The 23,284-nt window shown below is 41.5% G+C and overlaps 1 protein-coding gene across 2 annotated transcripts in view; it reads left to right on the top strand.

Annotated features, from left to right (window-relative positions):
* Positions 1 to 23,284, top strand: part of LOC124263232 (CCR4-NOT transcription complex subunit 9-like) — a 64,962-nt gene that overhangs the window by 36,401 nt on the left and 5,277 nt on the right. For both annotated transcript variants that reach the window (XM_046697824.1, XM_046697825.1), the window contains 5 exons: positions 14,157 to 14,244; positions 15,453 to 15,559; positions 17,916 to 18,011; positions 20,678 to 20,776; positions 22,670 to 22,761. In XM_046697824.1, the coding sequence (XP_046553780.1) occupies positions 14,157 to 14,244; positions 15,453 to 15,559; positions 17,916 to 18,011; positions 20,678 to 20,776; positions 22,670 to 22,761 (482 nt within the window). The remainder of the gene's footprint in view (positions 1 to 14,156; positions 14,245 to 15,452; positions 15,560 to 17,915; positions 18,012 to 20,677; positions 20,777 to 22,669; positions 22,762 to 23,284) is intronic.

Raw genomic sequence — 23,284 nt, 5'->3', positions numbered from 1 at the left:
TTATATAATTCTGACCATTACGGATTAGGATTATCATGATATCTATCATATCAACCATAACTGTGGGAAGTTAGAAGACTCTCCATCTCTGGGAATGTATTCCCTCACTGCTACTGACCAAACTGGAGATAAATTATTTATCTCTGACTAAGTCATAGTTATTCTTAGGAGGTTGAGTTATCAACTCTCAGTTAGTGGTATAGAGGGTAGTATCTTCGAAGGGTAACCCTCCTTCCTTACTTGGGATTCAGGCTACCATAATCCAGAGGGAATGTTTACGTTATAATTAGGAACAATTACATGTAATGTTAGTAATTGTTAGTAAACTTACCTCTGGATTATGGGGAGTACTTCCCACCCTGTGTCCTCCCCTCGAATTTATCCTTAGAAGATGTCATAGATGTGTTGTTTTAGAAAAATTATGAAGGGTTCTAGGAGAACAATACAGTGACGTCAGGATCAAGGGAGATAACTCAGGGGTAGATTAGGTATACCACTAGGAATAGCTATGACTTATCTTTTGATTTCTGTATGTATTTTGTGTATCCACAGGAATAAAGCTACCATAATCCAGAGGTAAGTTTACTAACAATTACTAACAATACATGTAATTGTTCCTTATTACATGGGCAAAATGTACACGACACACACACCCTTTTCAACACCAACATGTGCATTTATATTTTGTGTCAGCTTGCCATTGTCATGAAATCGTTCACATAAAACATGGATCTGTCAGTTGTCATAGCACTGCCTTTATTTATTTATCAGTTGTTCAGATTAATTTAAACCAATATCTGAAAGCATAGGTTACTGTCTTTTCATGAATACAAAATATTTCCCCTGTCTGCTACTTTGTTCACTATTTTTTATCTCTGTATATTAATATTAACAAATCAGATAGGAAACTGGTGAATTGGATTGGGATTGTAACCACCATCTCTCCAGGGATGTATCTGGACCTTGGAGAAGGCTAATATTCACTGGTAAATCTGAAGCAATTCTCAGTAAAATGTCCTCCAAACGTTTTAACATATCAATACCATCCTAAATAACACTGATTCTAGCACAACAATGTGTGATACTCGATTCTTATTGGCTGAGAGCTCATCAAAACCGTACTTAAATGACAGTTTAAGGACCGCTTATTTAAGTGACCGATTGACCGCGTATGAATACAATGAACTCGTTGACCTTTTTGTTTGTAAACAAACATGTCTGACATCGGAGACTTCTACCTCGGCAGCATCTTTGATGTTTTTGAACTGAAAAGCGACGAAGGTTGACGAAGAATTTCTGGAGACTAACGCAAAAGAAGAAACTTCGAAGCTGGAAAATTCTACAGGTAGCGATAATTCGTTTCACATTTCTTAAATTGAAAAGTTAGCAGGCGTCAACTCGAACGCTAAGTGTATTTCTTTTCGTATAAATAGGAAAGAAGAAAAATGGACTGAAAATATTCCTCAAATTTTTCCTTATTCTGACTCATGCTCTTTTGCTTGTCTTCTTCTTCTTGCGAACATAGTGGAACACTTGTATCTCCCTAATTGAAGCTCCCTTCAATGTAGAATCACTAATTAATACTCACCACGAGTTGCCTCCCTTCTCCTCAGCGTGGGAAAGGTGGCGCCACCCTCTGGCCTCATGCTTCACTCTCTCCTTCTTCGCCCAGTGAGCAGGATGTGAGAGCGCCTGTGTCTCCCTGCACACTATATCCTTTGATTATTCTTAGTTTATTACCTCTTATTAGTTACTAAAGAGGTGTAGCTAGTATCCTTCAGCAATATGTATTGATAATTATTCGTAATTCTACTGTTTATTCACGGGATTCCGTGTTTACGTTGATGAAAATCTGTACTGTTTGTAGATTACGTTTTTCTGCTGCTGACCCGCATTTAATATGCCCTAGCTGTACTACGCCTTGTGCATTTTCTTCACGTTGCAGTTATTGTATTAATCTATCCATTTCTGCATTTAATAAATATCGTTTTTGCGTCTTGAGACGTGCAGCAGATAGGTCACGCAAACAAGCTTTAGTCATGGCCGATACATCGGACCCTCTAGCCAGTCAGCTGCTGTCGGACGACCCCCTCCCGTCTGGTGTTCCGCTAGAGTTTCCCTCGGAGGAGGGGCGTGGGATGCAGTCCGCCGTCTCCAAGAAGCGTCCTGCTTCCCCAGACATCCCGTCATTGCAGCAAAAGTCTAAGAGGGCATCGACTTCTTCACAACGTAGACTCCGTACCCCCAGGGCAGCGTCTACCTCCAAGGGAAAAGCTAAGAGGTCAGCTAGAACCTTCTCAGCTGAGATTCTTCCTGCCGCTGAACTGGGCCTGTATGATGATCAGCCGATCATCATACCCGATCTACGCCACAAGAAACGACCGGTTTCAGCTACAGTTACGTCAGCAGAGATCGCCATGCAGCCTGATGTGTCTACACCGATGTCCGACGATCTTCCTGAGGGGCCCGTCGCTAACATCGCAGAGAGGACATCGACTACATCGTCGCAGTCCGTCCCAGACGACATGATCCAGCAAATCATGAAGATGATGGAGGAACGTTACAGACTGCAACCAGCCCAGAAGAGCCTTCACGAAGGCTCCAACGCAGACGACTTCCCACAGGGACACCCCGTCAACGTAGCGGCAACGACCAAACCACCTTCACGAAGGAAGTTACAGTCCACCTCCACGAAGGACCCAGATGTACAGCCTGCACGAAGGGTTTCAAGATCATCACCTTCCCCGGACTCTGATGATCATCACTCACATAAAGATTCCAGAAGGAAGACTACATCATCCTTGGATTCAGACTCGGACCCCCAGATTTCACGAAGGCCTTCGCGAAAGTCAAGCCGTCACTTCCCAGAACCGGACGCAGTTAAAGCTTCGCGAAGGGCTTCACGAAGGACACCAGTAGCAGGTTCTAAATCATCTTCGTCCAGACGGTCATCTGCGGATTCCACAAGGGCTTCGCGAAGCTATCAGCATTCACCTCACAGATCTCCGCGAAGGTCAACCTTTACACACAGCTCGTCAGGCCGTTCACCAAGACCATACCGATCACCTCGCCGATCACCTCGCCGATCACCACGTCGATCACCACGTCGATCTCCACGCAGGTCTCCACACAGGCCTTCACAGAAGTCCCAAGTCAGGTCTCCCTTATCGTCACCCTGTACAGCGATAGAACCATATAGACCACCATCACAAGAGCATCAACCTCTTATCGGCGATCCCATTACAGAAGATGATGGAGGCATCATTTTCTCAGATGCTGAGATACGTTACTGGATGGTAAACAACCTAGACCTTTCTTCACCTTCCAAGAGTGATAACTCGGCGCATACTTATCTGATGAAGGAGGACGATGCTGATGCCATCACCTTACCTCCGATCGACCCGATTGCTGCGGTGCCGAAGAATTTGGACTCAGCCTTCCACAAAGCCACTAAAGTCCAAACAGCACACTTACCGCAGTTCCATGCTAACAAGTTTTCAACCCACAATATGGAACCGTTCCTCAAGGCACAAGACATTGATGACAACTACAAGTTGATCAATGATGTCAAGAATAAGAACTATAAGATTGACGATCGCAAGCTGGTTCAGTTAGAAACCATGACTAGGCGAATGTTCTTTGGCCTTAATAGATCTAGAACGATCAATGAGACTCTTATCACCAGATTTCGTGACACAACATCTGAAGATGATAGAATGATTTACTCGGCCCTACTTATGCAGAAGAAGGACCAGCAGTTCCTAACGGATCATCTCACATCAGTCTCAGCAGCCTTAACCTTAGCCCGTCGTCAAGGCCTCCTCGCTTCCTGCAACTGGGGTGAGCAGTTTACAGCTCCACTCTATACAGCCCCCGTGGTCTGCTCCATCCATCTTCGACGGAGGAATAGACAAAGTCTCCAAGGAAGTCACTAAGGATTCCAGAGAAGTCCTTATGATTAAGTCGATGGACACGCTAGCCAGCGTCATCAGACAGACTTTACAAAGATATTCAGGGAAATCTAAATTCACTGGATTACAGAGAGCACGGGATAGGAAGATGGCCAGCTCCAGGGGAAAAGATTCTTTTCGTCGCCCATTTGGCAACTACAGAGGAGGATCAGGAAGAGGCAGGGCACCCAGAGGTTCCCGCAACTATAAACGTTGAAAGTCAGGTTCGGAACGACTCGAGTCTTCCACCCCCAGCCGTTCCAGTACAACCGTCACTAGTGGGTGGACGCCTTCAACTACACTGGGAGAACTGGGGAATGTTACAAGACGCATATGTCTCCAACATTCTTCGACACGGATATCGTATCCAACTAAAAGCCACGCCTCCGCTGACAGTCAACCCTTACAAGTTCGACTTCCAGACACAACAACTACCAAAGTTAAGAGAGGCTGTTACTCCCCTCCTGAACAAGCAGGCCATAGAAGTACTAGATCAAGTAAACATCGAACCAGGCTTCTACTCCCCAGTTTTCCTAGTACCCAAGAAAAACTCCAAGGAGAAATACAGACTCATCTACAACATGAGCACGTTCAACAGAGATTATCTACGCAAACCGCCAAAGTTTCGCATGATACATCTACCTCAATTACGGCACTTAATCTGTCCCATGGATTACATGGCCAGTATAGATCTACAAGATGCGTATCTACACATCCTGATACATCCCGAATCCAAGAAATACCTACGGTTTACACTAGACGGGCTGCATTACCAATGGAAAGTACTCCCATTCGGAATATCATCGGCCCCATGGTTATTCACAAGAGTAACGAAACCTATCGTCACCTACCTACATCGTCTAGGGCTACGCAGTGCGTTTTACCTCGACGACGGGATACAAGTAGATCAAGATCCACAGCATCTCAAACTACAGTTAAACTACATCATCAAGCTACTAACACAGCTGGGATGGTTAGTAAATCTACTCAAGTCGGACCTAGTATCCTCGCAAGATCTGCAATTTCTAGGCATTCGATTTATCACGACTCTCAACCGTATCGTCGTACCAGAAGACCGATGGCTCAAGATCCAACAGACCATTCCACCAGCTCTACTCTCTCTGTTACCACTACGACAGTGGCAGAGTCTATTGGGTCTCCTCACGTCAGCCCAAGATATGACACTCAGAGGCAGGCTACAGTTACGCCCATTACAGGTCTTCATCAATGCTCATCTCGACGACCTACAACCATTCAGTCTACCGGTACACCTAAGACCTCATCTACTATGGTGGACCAGGAGGTCGAATGTCTGCGAAGGCATTTATTTATCAGAGCCGGAATTCGAAACCCATCTCTATGTAGATGCGTCGCTCCAGGGTTGGGGAGCTCATCTCGCCAACCGGACGGCTTCAGGCATATGGAATCAGCAGGAAAGCAAGCTCCATATAAACATGTTAGAGATGAAAGCGGTAATCAATGCCATACGTCATTGGAGTACCATTCTACGAAAGGCGCATCTGATGATTCATACCGACAACTCAACAGTGGCGTATTATGTGAACAAACAAGGCTTAACGAGATCATCGAGCCTATTGACTGTATGCTTTCAACTGTTCGATCTAATCAACGATCTCAACTTACATGTCAGAGCATGTCACATTCCCGGAGCCAAGAATGTACTAGCAGACGCACTCTCTCGGCCACGCCTACCGTCACCGACAGAATGGATGCTCCATACAGAAATCTTTGCACAGATTATCAAGCAAATAGGAGCTCCGCTAGTAGATCTATTCGCCACTCGCTTCAACAATCAGCTAACGACATTCGTATCACCTGTCCCGGATCCACAAGCATGGGCAACGGATGCTCTAAGCATATCCTGGGAAGGCCTCAACGCGTACGCGTTTCCGCCGCCAGCGCTAATCCCTCAAGTGTTACAGAAAATCAGACAAACACAGAGGCTACAACTGACTTTGGTCGCGCCCTACTGGCCAGCCAGAACGTGGTTTCCCATTCTAATTCAAGAAATCGGACAACCAACACTAAAGCTACCAAAGCGCTCGAATCTACTAGTACATCCTCACACCAAACAAGCGCACGGAAACCCAGAAGTATTCCAACTTCACGTATGGACTGTATTAAAGTGTGTTTGAACAAGAGAGGATATTCAACAAGAGCGGCAAAAGCAGTCACGCTTGCTTTACGCTATTCTACTCGTAACTTATACGACGACAAGTGGCAAAGTTTTGAAAACTACGCAGCAAAAAATGGATTTACAGCGAGAAATGCTACACATCCACCAGTGGCTGATTATCTGTGTTACCTACGTCAAAATAAACATTTGAAAGGCTCGACATTGTCAACATATCTTGCCGCGCTTAGTTCGGTCGTTACCATGAGAACGGGTGTCAAGCTAACTAAGACACCAGAGTTACTGGCCTTACTACGCTCTTTTCGTTTGGAAGATCAGAAACAAAAGTTCCGCGCTCCAGCTTGGGATCTAAATATAGTGCTCCAACACCTCACAAGTGAAGTTTATGAACCGTTAGAATCAACGACTTTTGAATTTCTCACACAGAAAACGGTTTTCCTGTTATCGCTAGCAACTGCAGCCAGGATGTCAGAAATTCACGCACTAGATTATGAGAGGATACAGTTTGATGACAATCAAAATACAGTGCACTTGGGTCTGCGATGGGACTTTATCGCCAAGAATCAATTGCCAGGTCAACCAGACAGATTATTCCATATCCCTGCACTATCCTCGATTCTCGGGATCTCAAGATACGTTGGACTTATCTCTATGCCCAGTCAGAGCTCTCAAAATCTATCTACGATGTTCCAAAGCGAGACGCCGACATCTCAAGCGATTATTCATCCCTTTAGCGGCTACAAATCAGACCGAGGTTTCTCGTACCACCATATCTATATGGATAAGAACTGTCATACTTCGCGCCTACAAGGCTGCAGGACTGGACCCTCCAAGAGCTGCTAATCCTCATGAGATCAGAGCCTTAGCTTCCACGCTCGCGCTACATGGTAACTGTTCACTAAATACCATCATGGAGGGCTGTTTTTTGGAAATCCGACATGGTGTTTGCTAATCACTATCTGAGAGATATCACCACCGAGGACGTCTCAGGTATTCACCATTTCGGTCCTATGGTCCTCGCACAGCAGTTGACAGTCCCTCGTAGATGATAAGACATAATCTTACGAGATTATTATGTATAATCATACCTGTATTATCTAGCTTAAAACTCTACGGAGTTGTTAGGGCTATTGATATACCTAGCTTAAGTCTACCTAGCCTTAAGCCCAGTACTGATGTTTATGTACATTTGGATAACTTCTCCATGTTGGAGTCGTTTTTTATACCTTTATTGCTATGTTCATAGTATATTATTATGGTAATACCCCTTCTATGGCAGTGTATAAACTTATGGTTTATAGTAGCAGGAATGATCCTAATTCAGTGCCATTATAAGTTCCCGTCAGGGGGTTATTACAGATATATATATATAAATCACTAATTAATTTTGTAAATCCAAAGTATTCTGTTCTGTCCCACCTCCGATTCCGTCGGATACTACAAGCAAAAGAGCATGAGTCAGGATAAGGAAAAATATGTAATTTTTTTAGTAAAATTGATATTTTATACTTATCCTGACTCATGAGGTAAGCCCTCCCATCCTCCCCACATAACACTTTGGATTTCCCTGTAAATTCAAGTGTTGGGCTCGCAAAATCAGGAGAGAGTGAAGCATGAGGCCAGAGGGTGGCGCCACCTTTCCCACGCTGAGGAGAAGGGAGGCAACTCTTGGTGAGTATTAATTAGTGATTCTACATTGAAGGGAGCTTCAATTAGGGAGATACAAGTGTTCCACTATGTTCACAAGAAGAAGAAGACAAGCAAAAGAGCATGAGTCAGGATAAGTATAAAATATCAATTTTACTCAAAAAATTACATTTTATCTCTTGTATTGTACAAAATGTTTCCTTGCATAAATAATCAATTATTACGAAATTTCACGGCAGTTTAATTTATTCATAAGTAAATATTTCACTCAAATTTACCATTTTACTGTTTAAGATATCAAAAATGAACCTTCTGCCAAGCGTTTCAAAACAGTGACTGACAATGATCTGGAACATATTGTTTTGGATTCGAGGAGCAAAACCACCCTTCAAACAACTGCGTGGGGAGTAAAAATTTTGAAACGTAAGACCAAAGACAATCTTTTTAAATCAACAAAATTATCAAGATTTGGCCTAACATATCCTATGATAAACGAGGATGATGTAAATCATCTTGAACATGTTAAATAAAGTTGTTACTTACCTTTTAACAAAATGATATTAGAACATTGAAGCGCACATAAAATAATATTTTTTTTATTAAAATATATTTCCAGAATGGCTACAATTTCACGAACTCTCTCTGAGTTTGAGACACTTCCAGTTGATGAAATGAACACTCTGCTGAAGCGATTCTATGCTGAAGTCCGAACTTCAGACGGGAATTATTATGCCAAGTCATCGTATGTGGGGATCCGAGCAGCGATCCACAGACACCTTAGACAGCCACCATTTAACATGAACATTAACATTCTTCAAGACAAAGTATTTCACTCGGCCAACGCCGTTTTTGCAGCAATGTTGAAAAAAATAAAGCAGTTAGGTCTTGATAATCCAGCACATCACAATGCCATTTCAGATATTGATTTAGCTAAATTTAGAAACAATTTTATTTTTGAAAACCCTGTAGACCTTCAAAACAAAGTGTATTTTGATTTGACCCCAGGGTTTGGAGAAGGGGCTGTGAGAACCAGAGGGAGTTGTCTGTTCATTCCTTTGTTGTCGAAACAGATGATGTTGACTGTGAATTCATATCCATGACAGCGAATCCACGAAAAATCATCCTTGGGGCGTCGGCGATTCCGAGTACACAAAGCCACGTATATACACGACAGGAACTCCTCTCTGTCCTGTTGTATCCTTTCGAAAGTACATGTCCAAGTTAAATCCAGAAAATGAAGCCCTCTTTCAGCAGCCTCGTAAGAATGTGTGTGAGAATGATGAAGTTTGGTACACAAGTAAGCCCCTCGGTCACAACACACTGAAAACGATGATGAAACGGATCTCGGACAGTTGCGAGTTGAGTCGGGTCTACACAAATCACTGTGTTAGATCCACCACCGTTACACTGCTTTCACATGCTGGGGTGGAAGCAAGGGAAATAGTTAAGATTACTGGGCACAAAATCTGCCAGAGTCTGTCCTCATATAACACTGATTCGTCAGCAGCGCAAAAGCGGCGTATTCCGACGCCATACTTCAAACTGGGTCTAGCGGACATGACATCAACAACACACGTCCTAACCTGTCCGCTTCCGTCCCCGCCGTAATGCCCAGTCCTTCAACTTCCACTTCCACTGTCCAGGTTTCCCACATAAAAGCTGGTCTTATCCAGATTGGGAATAGTAGCGTCGTCATTAACAATTACTTCCATGAATAAAGTTAACGGCGAGTAAACTTTGCGAGTGGATTGGGGCGAGTCGATTGTGATACAGAAGGGGAGGTGAATAATTCACTTGAGAAAATCAAATAACTGTAGTTGCTAACACTGGTCTTCAGTAAGGTTCCAAAGAAGGTCCAAGTCTAGGGTATAGGCTTGTAAACTTGTTTGATAGGGAGGCATGATAAGTTATTCTTATCCTGTAACCTGTATGATGACAAGTGGTTGAAGTTTGAGACTTATGCAAGGCGGAAAGGCTTCATTGCTATGAAAGCTACTCATCCTCAAGTGGCGGAATACCTGTGTCATCTTATACAGACTAGACATCTGAAAGGTTCGACAATATCTACATACCTCGCTGCCATCAGTACAGTGATCAACATGAAAACAGGCATCAAGTTGACAAAAATACCAGAATTACTTGCTCTGCTGAGATCTTTTAAACTGGAGGACCAGCAAAAGAAGTTCAGAGCTCCGGCCTGGGATCTTACGTCATCTTACGAGTGATGCCTACGAACCTCTAGATCAGACTACCTTTGAGCTGCTAACACAGAAGACTCTGTTCCTGCTTGCGCTAGCCACGGCAGCTCGAATATCAGAGATACATGCGCTGGACTTTGGTCGAACCAGATTCAACAGGGGGCAACATGCTGCAGTTCATCTAGGACTTAGATGGGACTTCATTGCCAAGAACCAACTACTGTAATGTACTTTTTTTCCGCTTGGCGCAAATTTCGCGGAATTGACAGTTTAGACTACATCGCGCGGTCAATTATTCGCGCAATCAGTAATTGCCGGAAATGCCAGCTGTCTCTTAGGCCTTAGAAAGCACCTACCCCCAAGACACCTGGACTTCCAGATCCAAATAATTGCAATGATGACACTGAGGCCGAAGTCGTAATCGCGTAATTTCAAACATGCCGGGTTGTTGTGAATGTGATGATTGATGTATTAATTGACTATCAAGGAAATGAACTTCTACCATATATGAAGCATTTTGTGATTTCATTTCGTGATATGCAGGAATAAATATTAATATAATCTTAATGAATAAATAAAATACCCTTATTTTACCCCATTCCATGTGCGTACAACTTACCACGTTCATGAGGGGCTGTATAACCTTAGTGTTGATTATATATATTTCACATTTATACAGCAAAAACTGTAATTAAAATTACACAATGCTAGGTTATATTTCTTTGGGTTAAATAATAGTACTCTGTATTATATTTTACTGATTACTGCGTCAGAATTTGTCCAGTTATATTATTGTGCATGTTTGAACTTGATCGCCGGGATACATGTGCACAGCTGATTGCTATTTCTGGCTCAAATACACACGTTAATCTTAATCCCTGTAAATAATACAATGAATGAATGAAAGGTTTATTCGCTGTGTACAAATTTTCGCATTAAAATATTTTGCACGAAAAGCGAAAATAAAACCTGCACGATATATAATATGTATACAGTACCTGGTCAACCAGATAGACAGTTCCACGTACCAGCATTATCTACAATCCTCGGACCAGAGGATATGGAGGACCTATCCTTGTGTCCGGTCAGAGCCCTGAAGATATATCTTCAAAAGACTAAAACAAGGAGACGAAAATTCATCCCATTATCCACAGAGACATCAGCAGAAGTCTCAAGAACGATAATATCGTTCTGGATGAGAGCCGTCATATTGAGAGCCTATAAAGCAGCAGGACTAGAACCTCCTAGAGCTTCCAACCCACACGAAGTCAGAGCACTGGCGTCAACATTAGCTTTGCACGGAAATTGCTCTATTTCAGCAATTATGGAGGGCTGCTTTTGGAAATCGGATACAGTGTTTGCCAACCACTACCTCCGAGACAAAGCCACCGAAGACAGGCATTCACCAATTTGGGCCTCTCGTTGTAGCACAGCAACTAACGGTTCCACAAAGGCGCTGAGTTGGAAAATCTCACCCTTTATCAAGTTGACTTGTTGATAACTTTTACTAAGGAAAAGTATTAGTTTGAAAGCCCATGCGCACAGTCTAGGACAGACTAGCATGAGTGATTAAAGACCCTGTACGGGTAAAGATCTTACCTGTACATGAAGGGGTCGCAACTCATTTATGATAAAGATCTTATCATAATCTATGGGTTGTTATAGATATCTAGTAATAAGAAGATACTAGTATATCTGAAGCCACATGAATCAACATGATTAAACTTGTCTGAGATTGAAGTAAGACAAGAAAGTGGTTCCCCCGAGTTATAACAGAAGTTGGAAGAATAGGATCCTGGAAATGCTGTAACGCAGTTCCCATGGGGGGATACAGGATGTATCTAAGGACAGCTGATGAATCCATGAAGTGGCCTGACCCACCACCAATCCGAAGGATTCTATAAGCAAAAGATCATGAGTCAGGATAAGAAAAAATATGTAATTTTTCAAGTAAAATTGATATTTTATACTTATCCTGACTCATGAGGTCAAGCCCTCCCAACCTCCCCGCTGGAAACACTTCGGATTTCACAGCAGATCCAAGTGCATGGGCAGGAAATCAGGAGAGAGTGACAAGTAAGGCTGGTCACATGACTGTTTACGCGGGAAAAGAAAGGTAACTCGTGGGTGAGTTTATTTTTACATCCGCTTCAGGAACTTCAAGGGATTCAAGTGTTCCACTACCATTAGCAAGGGAAAGGGAGATAAGCAAAAGATCATGAGTCAGGATAAGTATAAAATATCAATTTTGAAAAATTACATATTTGAACATGTCTGCTCTGGGAGCTGGTAGACAAAACTTGGCCAGCTAAAAACAAGACATCATCTCCTGTAATATTTAATCTACCAGGAACATGGCATGCATCAACTATCAGTGCAACACAGGAGGCACATTATAAATAATGAACTGGATCAAGATGTTCATAATATCTGCCTAGTTGCCATATTGTCAAACAAAAACCTTATGCTTTTGTTGGTTAGAGGTAGCCCCAAATTATTACATGCATTGTGATTACATGCAGTTCCTTTAACTTGGCAGGCCCTGAGGTCTTTTGGCCAGGATTCTTCACACAGTTTTCCCTGAAGGTAGTCACTATATGCAACTGGTACATCTGTTGTTCTGAAGTCCTCTAATATGTGAAGAATGTGGACAATTCCAATTGTATTTGTGACAACACAACACACATCTGTATACACAGAAAGTGTCAAATATCTTTAGACTCGATCTACACATGAATCATTATCTTGTGTGGTAGTAAATCACCTTGTCCCTTTGTATTCAAGGAAGATGCCATATAGGGGGGAGGATGGGAATAAACTTTTATCATGGCTGTAAAATATGCATTAAACATTGTTAAAGGCAAAAGTCAATGCCACAACTGTTTTTGTTTGCCCAATATGGCAGCCTTTTCCAAGGAAAAACATATGTAACAAACAATGTATCAGTATATAAAGAACAGAGTTATATGGTGTCTTTTGGTTCATAATGTCCCTGTTCTGCGGTATCTTGATTGCATCATCAGCCTTGACATATGATGACCTGTATTCTTGTTTGTCTGTCAAAGAGTTCAGATTTCTTCAGCCATTTTACTTATTTCTTGAGGCAAGCCACTGTTTGCTCTATCTGTTTACAGTGTCGATTAGATGCACCGGTGTTTTGATGTTATTCATCACAGTTGTCAGAGATTCAATGACATGGCCTCTTTTCAGTGGACAACCTTTTGGTACTGTTCCCTTGTTTAGCCATCTGGTGATTTACACTGATTAACTGTTTCATATATTGAGCACATCAATGGATTAACCAGTGCCTTTGATAATGTACTATCTGGTTTGTCAGATTGAAGTTGGGCTTGATGATGTCTTCTCCTACTGCCATTTCATTGGAATTAGGTGGATCTTGCTCGGAGTTACTCATATCTTGTTACTGCCAGGAGCTTCTGCCTGTGCAATCGGAATGTTGTGAGATTTGTAGGTCGTGTTTGCTCACTACATTTTTTTGTGCCTTTCTTTTTAAGAAACTATACATGTACTGAAAACTTGATACAACAGTACCAGCAGTTTACGTTTTATTGAGTGTTTGCACACGGCTGACTTGCGACAAGACACTGGACGTGTGGTTTGTTTCAATTTCCTTCTTGTCAGGTGCCCAACTAGCCTTATACCAATGAAGATTAATATTGTATTGGACATGATTAATGATACCTGACTGAATTAAAGATGATTCTCATCACCATGGTATGCTGAAATACCCTGAAAATCTGGAATGAACCACTAAAGCTGATAATAGAAATATCATCTGTATGCTCCGTGATTCAGGAATCAAGACAATATTTTATCATCTAATACCGGTACAAATGTAATAAGAAGTGACTATTGTTCAAACTGCCAGTATATCTACCATAGTAGAAGATATGGGTTAGGATTGGTCTTCAGCAACCCATGCTTGTCGTAGGAGGCGACTAACAGGATCAGGTGGTCAGGCTCGCTGGTTTAGTTGACATGTCATCATATCCCAATTGCGTAGATTGATGCTCATGATTTGATTACTGGATTGTCTGGTCCAGACTCGCTCTGTTACCACAATAGCTGGAATATTTCTGAGTGTGGTGTTAACAAACATACAAAAAAGCAAACCTTAGCCTTTTGTCAAAGTGCTTATAAGCACTAATGATGTATATTGAGAAATATTTATTGTCATTATTTCAGGCATCTCAGTCCAACAGAGTGTGTAACGCTCTTGCATTGCTGCAGTGTGTTGCTTCCCATCCAGAGACAAGGTCAGCTTTTCTGCAAGGTTTGTAAAGTATCTCTTTGCATATCACCTTTTGGCATACAGGACTGAAAGTCAGTTGAGCTTTCATCTTAGCCTTCTTGTCTGGTTCCTGATGTCAAAGATGTCTGAAAACATATTCTCCTCAGAAACCACACTTTCACACTGGAATTGACTTTGTTTGCTGCCATCTTGACTACACCATGACGGCCTTATTGAAACCCCATTAAAGCTGTTAGTCAGCCAGTTTTGTATCAAGTGTAATGTAATTTGTGTGCACAGTTTGTACAGTGGCCTCTTATACCCAAAGACATTACAGTATGGTACTTGATATAACTCTGCCTGGTGCTCAGCATTAAGGGGATATAAGGAGGACGGTCCACCTCCGGAGCTGTATATAGTGTCTGAATGGAGTATCCATTAAAAACTCTGGCATGGTAACCAAGTTTACCATAGCATTTTCAACAATGTGAACACCATGGCATAGTTGGACCTCCTGGATGCTTCCTTACATGTCCTTGTTCATGTGGACTTGGTTCATGTCCTTTGGTATCAACTACACTGGACACACTTACAGGTGTTGTTTCTCACTTGTATGAGTTTTGGGTACTTATGGGTATGTGAGTAGTCAGTATGATACATGCCTTTCTGCATCCTCGTGGCACCCACAACCACTCTCAAACAAGATATATTTTCATTTGCAACCATTTGTGTCTCAAGTCCTATCTGGAGACATATAAGTTCAATGGCATGTACCTGGTGATTTTGTTCCTCACTCTGAGAGAGTGGGTTGGAATCCCAGATGGGATTATTCCCAAACAGTTCCAGAAGAAATGTATAATAATTTGTAATTCCAAATATTACGTTATTTACATTGAGGAGTTGGCTGTTGGTTGATGTTTTGAGACAATTAGCTGGTATTATTCTAGTCAGAAAGGTTGGTCTACATTAGAGTGATGTGAGAATAATTGTATCTGTAACATACTTCAAGTAGTTGAGAGCGTTAGCATTGAATAAGCCATCTAAATGCAATGCCCGTTTAGCCATCTCTTCAGACAGTTTGGGAACATGTTTTATCATAGTGCCTCAAACATCTGAGTAAAACAGCAGTGCTGCCAAGTATTACTTAAATTTGTTTCTATCAATTATGTCAATAAGGACCATTTCCAATCTCACAATCTATTTTTTTCATAACGTACAGATTGAAATCTTCAAAATCTTTTTTTTTCCAGCTCATATACCACTTTTCCTGTATCCATTCCTTCACACTGTCAGTAAGACCAGACCTTTCGAATATCTCCGACTTACCAGTCTTGGTGTTATTGGTGCTTTAGTCAAGGTAAGTTGATTTTATGCTTCAGTGATAAAGATGATGCCCAAAATTCATACAAATACTCTATCTGTATTACAACAAAGCCATAATCCTGCATTTAGGGTGTCCTCTTGCCACAAGAAATGTGATAATTCAACAGATGTCCTATTTACTGCTAGCCAGGGGTTTTCGCCTTAAGTTTTCTCACCTTGAACATATCTGGTTTCTGGTTACCTTCAGTCATTATTCTGCATGCAAAGAGAAACATTTACATGGGGAGATTGTTTTCTGAACTTGTGTAAATGGATAGCATCACCTGTCTAGTATCACCCCTCGGGTTCCTGAATACATCACCCCTCAGGTTCCTGAAAGCATCAACCGTCAGGTTCCTGATAGTATCTCCACTCAGGTTCCTGAAAGCATCACCCCTCGGGTTCCTGATAGTATCTCCCCTCAGGTTCCTGAAAGCATCACCCGTCAGGTTCCTGATAGTATCTCCCCTCAGGTTCCTGAAAGCATCACCCCTCGGGTTCCTGATAGTATCTCGCCTCAGGTTCCTGAAAGCATCACCCGTCAGGTTCCTGATAGTATCTCCCCTCAGGTTCCTGATAGTATCTCGCCTCAGGTTCCTGAAAGCATCACCCGTCAGGTTCCTGATAGTATCTCCCCTCAGGTTCCTGAAAGCATCACCTGTCAGGTTCCTGATAGTATCTCCCCTCAGGTTCCTGAAAGCATCACCCGTCAGGTTCCTGATAGTATCTCCCCTCAGGTTCCTGATAGCATCACCCCTCGGGTTCCCATAGGATCACCCCTCAGGTTCCTGAATACATCACCCCTCAGGTTCCTGAAAGTACTACCCATCAGGTTCCTGATAGTATCTCCCCTCAGGTTCCTGAAAGCATAACCTCTCAGGTTCCTGATAGTATCTCCCCTCAGGTTCCTGAAAGCATCACCCCTCAGGTTCCTGATAGTATCCCGCTCAGGTTCCTGAAAACATCACCCTTTAGGTTCCTGATAGTATCCCCCCTCAGGTTCCTGAAAGCATCACCCCTCGGGTTCCTGATAGCATCTCCCCTCAGGTTCCTGAAAGCATCGCCCCTCGGGTTCCTGATAGCATCTCCCCTCAGGTGCCTGAAAGCATCACCTGTCAGCTTCCCGATAGCATTACCTGTCAGGTTCCCTATATCATCACTGCTCTGGTACCCGAAAGCATCACCTGTCAGGTTCCCTATAGCATCACCCCTTAGGTTCCCTATAGCATCACCTGTCAGGTTCCCGATAGCATCACTGCTCTGGTTCCCTATAGCATCACCTGTCAGGTTCCCTATAGCATCACCCCTTAGGTTCCCGATAGCATCACCTGTCAGGTTCCCTATAGCATCACCTGTCAGGTTCCCTATAGCATCACTGCTCTGGTTCCCGATAGCATCACCTGTCAGGTTCCCTATAGCATCACTGCTCTGGTTCCCGATAGCATTACCTGTCAGGTTCCCGATACCATCTCTGCTCTGGTTCCCTATAGCATCACCTGTCAGGTTCCCTATAGCATCACTCTGCTCTGGTTCCCATATAGCATCACCTGTCAGGTTCCCTATAGCATCACTGCTCTGGTTCCCGATAGCATCACCTGTCAGGTTCCCTATAGCATCTCTGCTCTGGTTTCCAATAGCATTACCTGTCAGGTTCCCGATACCATCTCTGCTCTGGTTCCCTATAGCATCACCTGTCAGGTGCCCTATAGCATGCCATCCCCTTTCAGGTTCCGGATAACATCACCCTCAGGTCTTTGAATGACATTTAGAAGTGATACACAGTGTCATGGGGAAGAGAGTTTTATGGATGTCAACTTCTTTATTATGAGGAACACACCTTTTTTAGAGTATATCCTTACTCCTTCATCAATTTATTTTGTATTTTTAATTGTTTTTATCAGTTTGTTTATTTTTTTCTCGGCTGGTCTAATAATTTGTTTCCGGAGTATTAACTCCAAAAAGGAAATAATGCAACAAAAATTGGTAGATACAACAAACAGAACGTAGAGTGGTGCTCTTTGCTGTTTACTGATTTTTATCACAGTTTAGTTTTCTTGATTTCCATGGAAACGATTTAGACTTAGTCTCAAAAGGGAGGGGTGTGCTTGGTTTCCAGAGCATAAAACTTGAAAAAACATTTAATATCTTTTAACAAAACTTGACAGATATATCAAACAGGTTCCAATGTGGTGCCTTTTGCTATTTGCAGATTTTTGTCATTTTATTTTTCTAGATTTCCATTGAAATGATTTGGGCTTAGTCTAAAAATATCAAATTTGATGTCAGTATACTTCTTTTTTGGCATGACAACTTTTCTTAGACTGATGGTATACTGTTGTTTTTGTTTTCAGACTGATGAGCAAGAAGTTATCAACTTTCTGCTGAACACTGAAATCATTCCCCTGTGTCTGAGAATCATGGAATCAGGCAGTGAACTGTCAAAAACAGTAAGACATTTTGAAAGTGTGTTATGATCCAGCACCAAAAGCTTGTCATGAGATTCTGATGATTTATAGATATTCATAAAGACTTTATAGCAATATGTTGAAATGTCCAGGATGATTCACCAGATCTGGAAGATGTCACACATTTTTCTCAAATCAAATAACAAACATACCTTTTGATGATTAAACTAGCAAGACATTCAGATATCTTCAGTAATTTGTTGCACAAGGTCAAACAAACCTGATGAGTTGTCTCCCTTCTGTCTGTCCTTTTCTGTAACATTAAACTTCTTTGACCTCAATGAAATCATTACTCTGAAATTTGGGCAGTCAGGGAGCCCATTGGAACTTTAAAGCAATAAACAAATTGTGAACAGTCGAAAGGACTCTATTTAGTAAGGTTTTTAAGCATTGCAACACAACTGGATTCTGAATTGCTCATGCAAGATCAAAAACTATTCACTGAAACTTTCCTTAGAAAACTTGCCTTTTGCTATTTTAGAGGATTTTTGGCATTTATATTTTATGTATATTTGCCAAGTTTTGTTGAGAAATATTGAATGGTTTTTTAGTTATGCTTCGTAAACCAAATGATTATGGACGGACAGACGAGGCGTCTTGTTGTTGTGGGTCTTTGCTTACAATATCAGATCTTGAATTGTCTTGTCTAGACTCCATGTTTTACAGACTGCACGCTTATAACTTGAAATTTGTATCTAATCCAGCATTACTTACTTCTGCACTTATTCCTTAAAATTCTATGTTGATATGTGCGATCAATTCCTGATCTCATTCTCAGATAAGCATCTGCCTGCACACACATCACTGGAAGGTGATATCAGCCACCACTGAATATTGCCTTGCTTGACACGTGCTTTACCAGCTTTAATCACTGTACCCTCAAGTAAATAAGTACTCTTGACTTTTTCTTTTTGTCCTCAAGAAAGTGGAGTTATTACCCATCCATTTTGTTTTTTCTCTAGAAACTCTATTAGTGATGGGATTTGTTTTAAACACTAGACGTTTATCACTATTGTAGTATTGTAATGTATTAACCTTTGTGTTTACTGAGGTTTCTGCTTTATTGTAGATTTATGTACGGTACACACTATATAGTTTGTAGGGGCAGGGAATATCGCAAGGACACTCACTTGTGCTGTTTGAATTGCACCCTCAGTGTTTTCCCTATGTTAAATGCGCTCATCTGTCACCACCGTTTCTGTGAAGAGATTTCTAAGAAGCTCAAGTCCGAACAACAGGATAATATTGGATAACGCTTCAGTGAAGTTTTCTGCCAGTGTTAGTATTCCCTTCTGACTAGTGTTGATGACCACCACCCACACAACCAGTGCTTCAGTGCTTGTTGCCTCTATGTGCCTGTGGTGATCTTCCAGATACTTGCCATGCCATTGATTTCCACTAGCAGTCCAGTGCCTAGCACTACGTATCCTCCCACCCTGATGCAGCCTGTGCCATCGCACTTCAACAGCGACTGATGGAACAGCAGTTTATGCCTTACTTAGCGTCTTCGCAGCAGCCATTTCCAGCATTTCCAAGGCTTGCGCCTTACCCCTTTAAAGCACTACCAACAGCCACTGGATGTGTCAACATACAGTTCACTCCTGACCTTGTTAACAGGGCAGTCCGATACTACAGCACCTCTGCTGTTTATACCTGCAGTGCCAAATGTGCTCCTGCCGTCTCCGGCGCCTCCTGTGCCATCACCTGTGGCACCATCCTCATGAAATTCAGGCACTGGCCTCCACTATTGTACAATGTCGTCGATAATGCATGAGTGTTTCTGGAGGTCAGATGCAGTCTTTGCCAATCATCATCTATTTGACATGTCAGTGAAAGATGTTAACAATGTCCACAGCTTAAGGCCATTGGTGTTTGCCCAGCAGCTCACCCTTCGCCGAAGGAAGTGACCTCAAGTGCTGTTCAAGGACAGAGCTGTTCTGAGGAAACAACTGGGTTTGTTAGTCATGGAGTAACCCTTTGTGAAAATCAAGTCTATCAAGCATTTCCCTAAAGCTGATAATGCTTGTAAAATCGTTGGGTTATTTCCAGTCAAGCCTTTATGTCTTATAACTGAATTACTACAGAGTGAGTGAGTGAGTTAAGATTTAACGTCACATCGACAATAAAATTACTACAGAGAGATTGTCACTCACTGTCAGCTCTCTCCCAGTTACAATTTCAGCTTTCCACCAACACCGCTCGCATGATGGCATTAACTGAGGTGGATTTGTTTACTTAGTGAGGCGATCCCCACAGATGACACACCTCCTTTCTGTTAAAGTGCAGGAAGTAAGTAGTGCAGGATTGGATAATAATTCAGTAAAAAAAATATTATATTTGTATACTTATCCTGCACTACCAGGGATGAGGGCTTGTGCCGCTTTGTCTTCATCTGCTGGATTTGCAGCAATAATCAGAGGTAGCTGATGTCATTTTCCAGCAAGTAGACCAGAATGTAATCGCAGTTCTGCATTTCAACATCGTCAGTCAGCCATGTTTTGAGTCATAAGCAGGAAGTGAATAGTGCAGGATAATTAGTACAAATATGACAAATACTTAGATTTTACTAATACTGTGACATTGTACAACATGCAAAATTGTTAACATTTTACTTTACTTTTGCTTTAGGTCTTTTCATCTAATTTCAGGTTGCAACATTCATCCTACAAAAGATACTTTTGGACGATACGGGTCTTGCCTATATCTGCCAAACTTATGAGAGATTTTCGCATGTTGCAATGATTTTGGTATGTACCTTTTCCTTACTTGCAGTTCATATTTTCTGGGCTATCAGGATGATACAGCGCAAAGAACACTTGTTACGATGGAACCTCATGTAAATAGGATGGTTTAGATTTTGCCTAAATCTTACCACCACGGCAGTGTTTTGACAACTCAGGGATGTCATATCATGTTTATCTTCTGAACTCACTGATCAGTCATGTCTAGTCATGTTCTAAAGGTTATTGCATACATTCTGAGTAGTGCATGCTTTACTGTCATCGTTACAAACAATTTAGTAGTTTCTTCCCTTTTCTGACTCATTGTATTGGCTTGTCTCTTCATTCTCCCAAACAGAAGTGGACTCTTCCTGAACTGTGTTCCCCCAAAACAGAAAAAAATCATCAAACCCAAATGAGCATCTCACATCTATTTTTGTAGAACATATGATCGGCATGTACAATTAGTGTCAGTTATTGTCAAACACTTAAGTACCAAATATTTTGCAATATGTATCGCAATACAGGTATCTGAATCACAATATATTGCAATACGATCTTGCCAGAATAATTACCTGAGTTTGAAATAGGTGTTATACTAACAGGAAATTAACTGTCCATTGGAAGTTGGCTCAGCTACAGTAAGTAATGGGGCCTAATGCATATTTTCAGTCATTTACAATATTTTGAATTCTTACCTTGACGTACAGCATATATGGAACCAAAGTAAAAATGCTCGCATCCATTGGTGATAAAATGTACAAATCTGGTCAAATAAATTTTAGGCTCCCTCTACATGCTACACTGCAAAGATGTTTGATCAAAACCAACTGAAACCAATTTGACTTTGAAAAGAAATTGTTCGAGCAACATTCAGGGAAGCTCTTGAAAGGAATGTGTTGGCAAAATATTGATTTGTGATTAAAAGGAAGAAAAAAACTTCAAGCAAGCTCACAGGCAGCAGGCCTGCATTCTCCACAATTGGTTTGTCAAACTTAACACCAAAATATCTTGTAACCTACAGCACCTATGATTACACAAAGCCATTTAGAAAGTGGTCAAATGTGACATATGTTATATTTGGGATTACACTTTCTTAGTAACGTACAGTTTCTAGTAATTTTGTTGGGTTGAGTCTCATCAGGGATTCGAACCCACATTGTACACGATGGAAGTCTCGGTGGTTAAGCGGGTTAGGCGGCTGACTTTGTGTGTTGGCGATTAGGTGCCTGACTCTGAGGGTGTGGGTTCGAATGCCGGATGGGACTCCAGGGATTTACAGGACGCGAATTCCTGCATCCTATACTCATAAAAATTGACAATGGACGCCACAAAGTCCATATACTATTTTGTAAAAATTCCAATCAAGTGACAGTAAGTTATCACTGAGTTCGCTACAAGCTGGGTTATGGTATTATTTGCTATCTAATTATTGTAACAATGTGATGATCAAGATACACAATACAATAACAGTAATATTTAAGTGTCTGGGACCCTCATTTTGTTGTCCAGGACCCTTGAAAACTAAGAGTATGAGTCCCAGGAACCCTCAAATACAGGACTCAAGGTAAATCCCTGGGACTCAACCCAACAAAAGTACTAGAATCTGTACTTTGCTAAGAAAGTGTAATCCCAAATGTAACATATGTTACAGCACCTAAATGATACATGACCCAATACTCAGGGAAACACCTTTGCAGCTGTAAGAGCAGGGCAGTTTTATGATCTGTACATAGTGTATACTATGTTGTCAAAATATATTTCATGGAATCTTTTGCAACAATTTACTCCCCAAATATGAAAAACTTATTCATACTTACCAGTAAATATGGTTGAAGTTTTTTCAAGGTCAGATGAGCTCAACATCCTTGTTTTTGTTTTCTTTTAGAAATAACTGACAGAATGTTTCAATCATTTCAGGGTAAAATGGTGCTACATTTGTCCAAAGAACCATCAGCCAGGTTACTCAAGCATGTGGTTAGATGCTACCTGAGATTATCTGATAATCCAAGGTAAGTTTTCACGACTGAGAGGTATGTGACAACAAAACCCAGACATATCAATAGTTTGTTGTTGCAGACTACCAGTGTATGGTTCCCTTTTCCATTGCAAGACCTGGTGAATTACTACTGTTATGCAATAATTACTTCTCACAGAAAAGGGATGGGCAAGTGTGCCCACTGCGCGAAGTACTCCAGTCAAAGACACAAAAAGACAGTAAATATAATATATTGTGATGAAAGGCTTGATAACAGTTTTGCAAGTCCTTACTGCACAGTCCAGATGAACCCTAGAAATACAATCCACAGATTGAGATGGCTTGTTGTCACCTTGACAGTGCAGGCAGAAAGAGCAATTGTGAAAATAAGGTTATTAATAATAATCTGAATGATATACAGCATGTGATGATAATACTTTTTGGAGAAAATAATATTATAAAGAATATGTAAACATTATTGGTACTAAAAGGCATATGTGCATACATAAGCACACAATCTCAAGGAGTATTTACAATAATGAGGATACTTATAGGAG

Source organism: Haliotis rubra, unplaced genomic scaffold (genome assembly GCF_003918875.1).
Source record: "Haliotis rubra isolate DU_JTF1 unplaced genomic scaffold, ASM391887v1 Scf873, whole genome shotgun sequence".
NCBI lineage: Eukaryota > Metazoa > Mollusca > Gastropoda > Lepetellida > Haliotidae > Haliotis > Haliotis rubra.
Note: the sequence above shows the minus strand (reverse complement) of the source record. Positions and strands in the feature narration are given on the sequence as shown.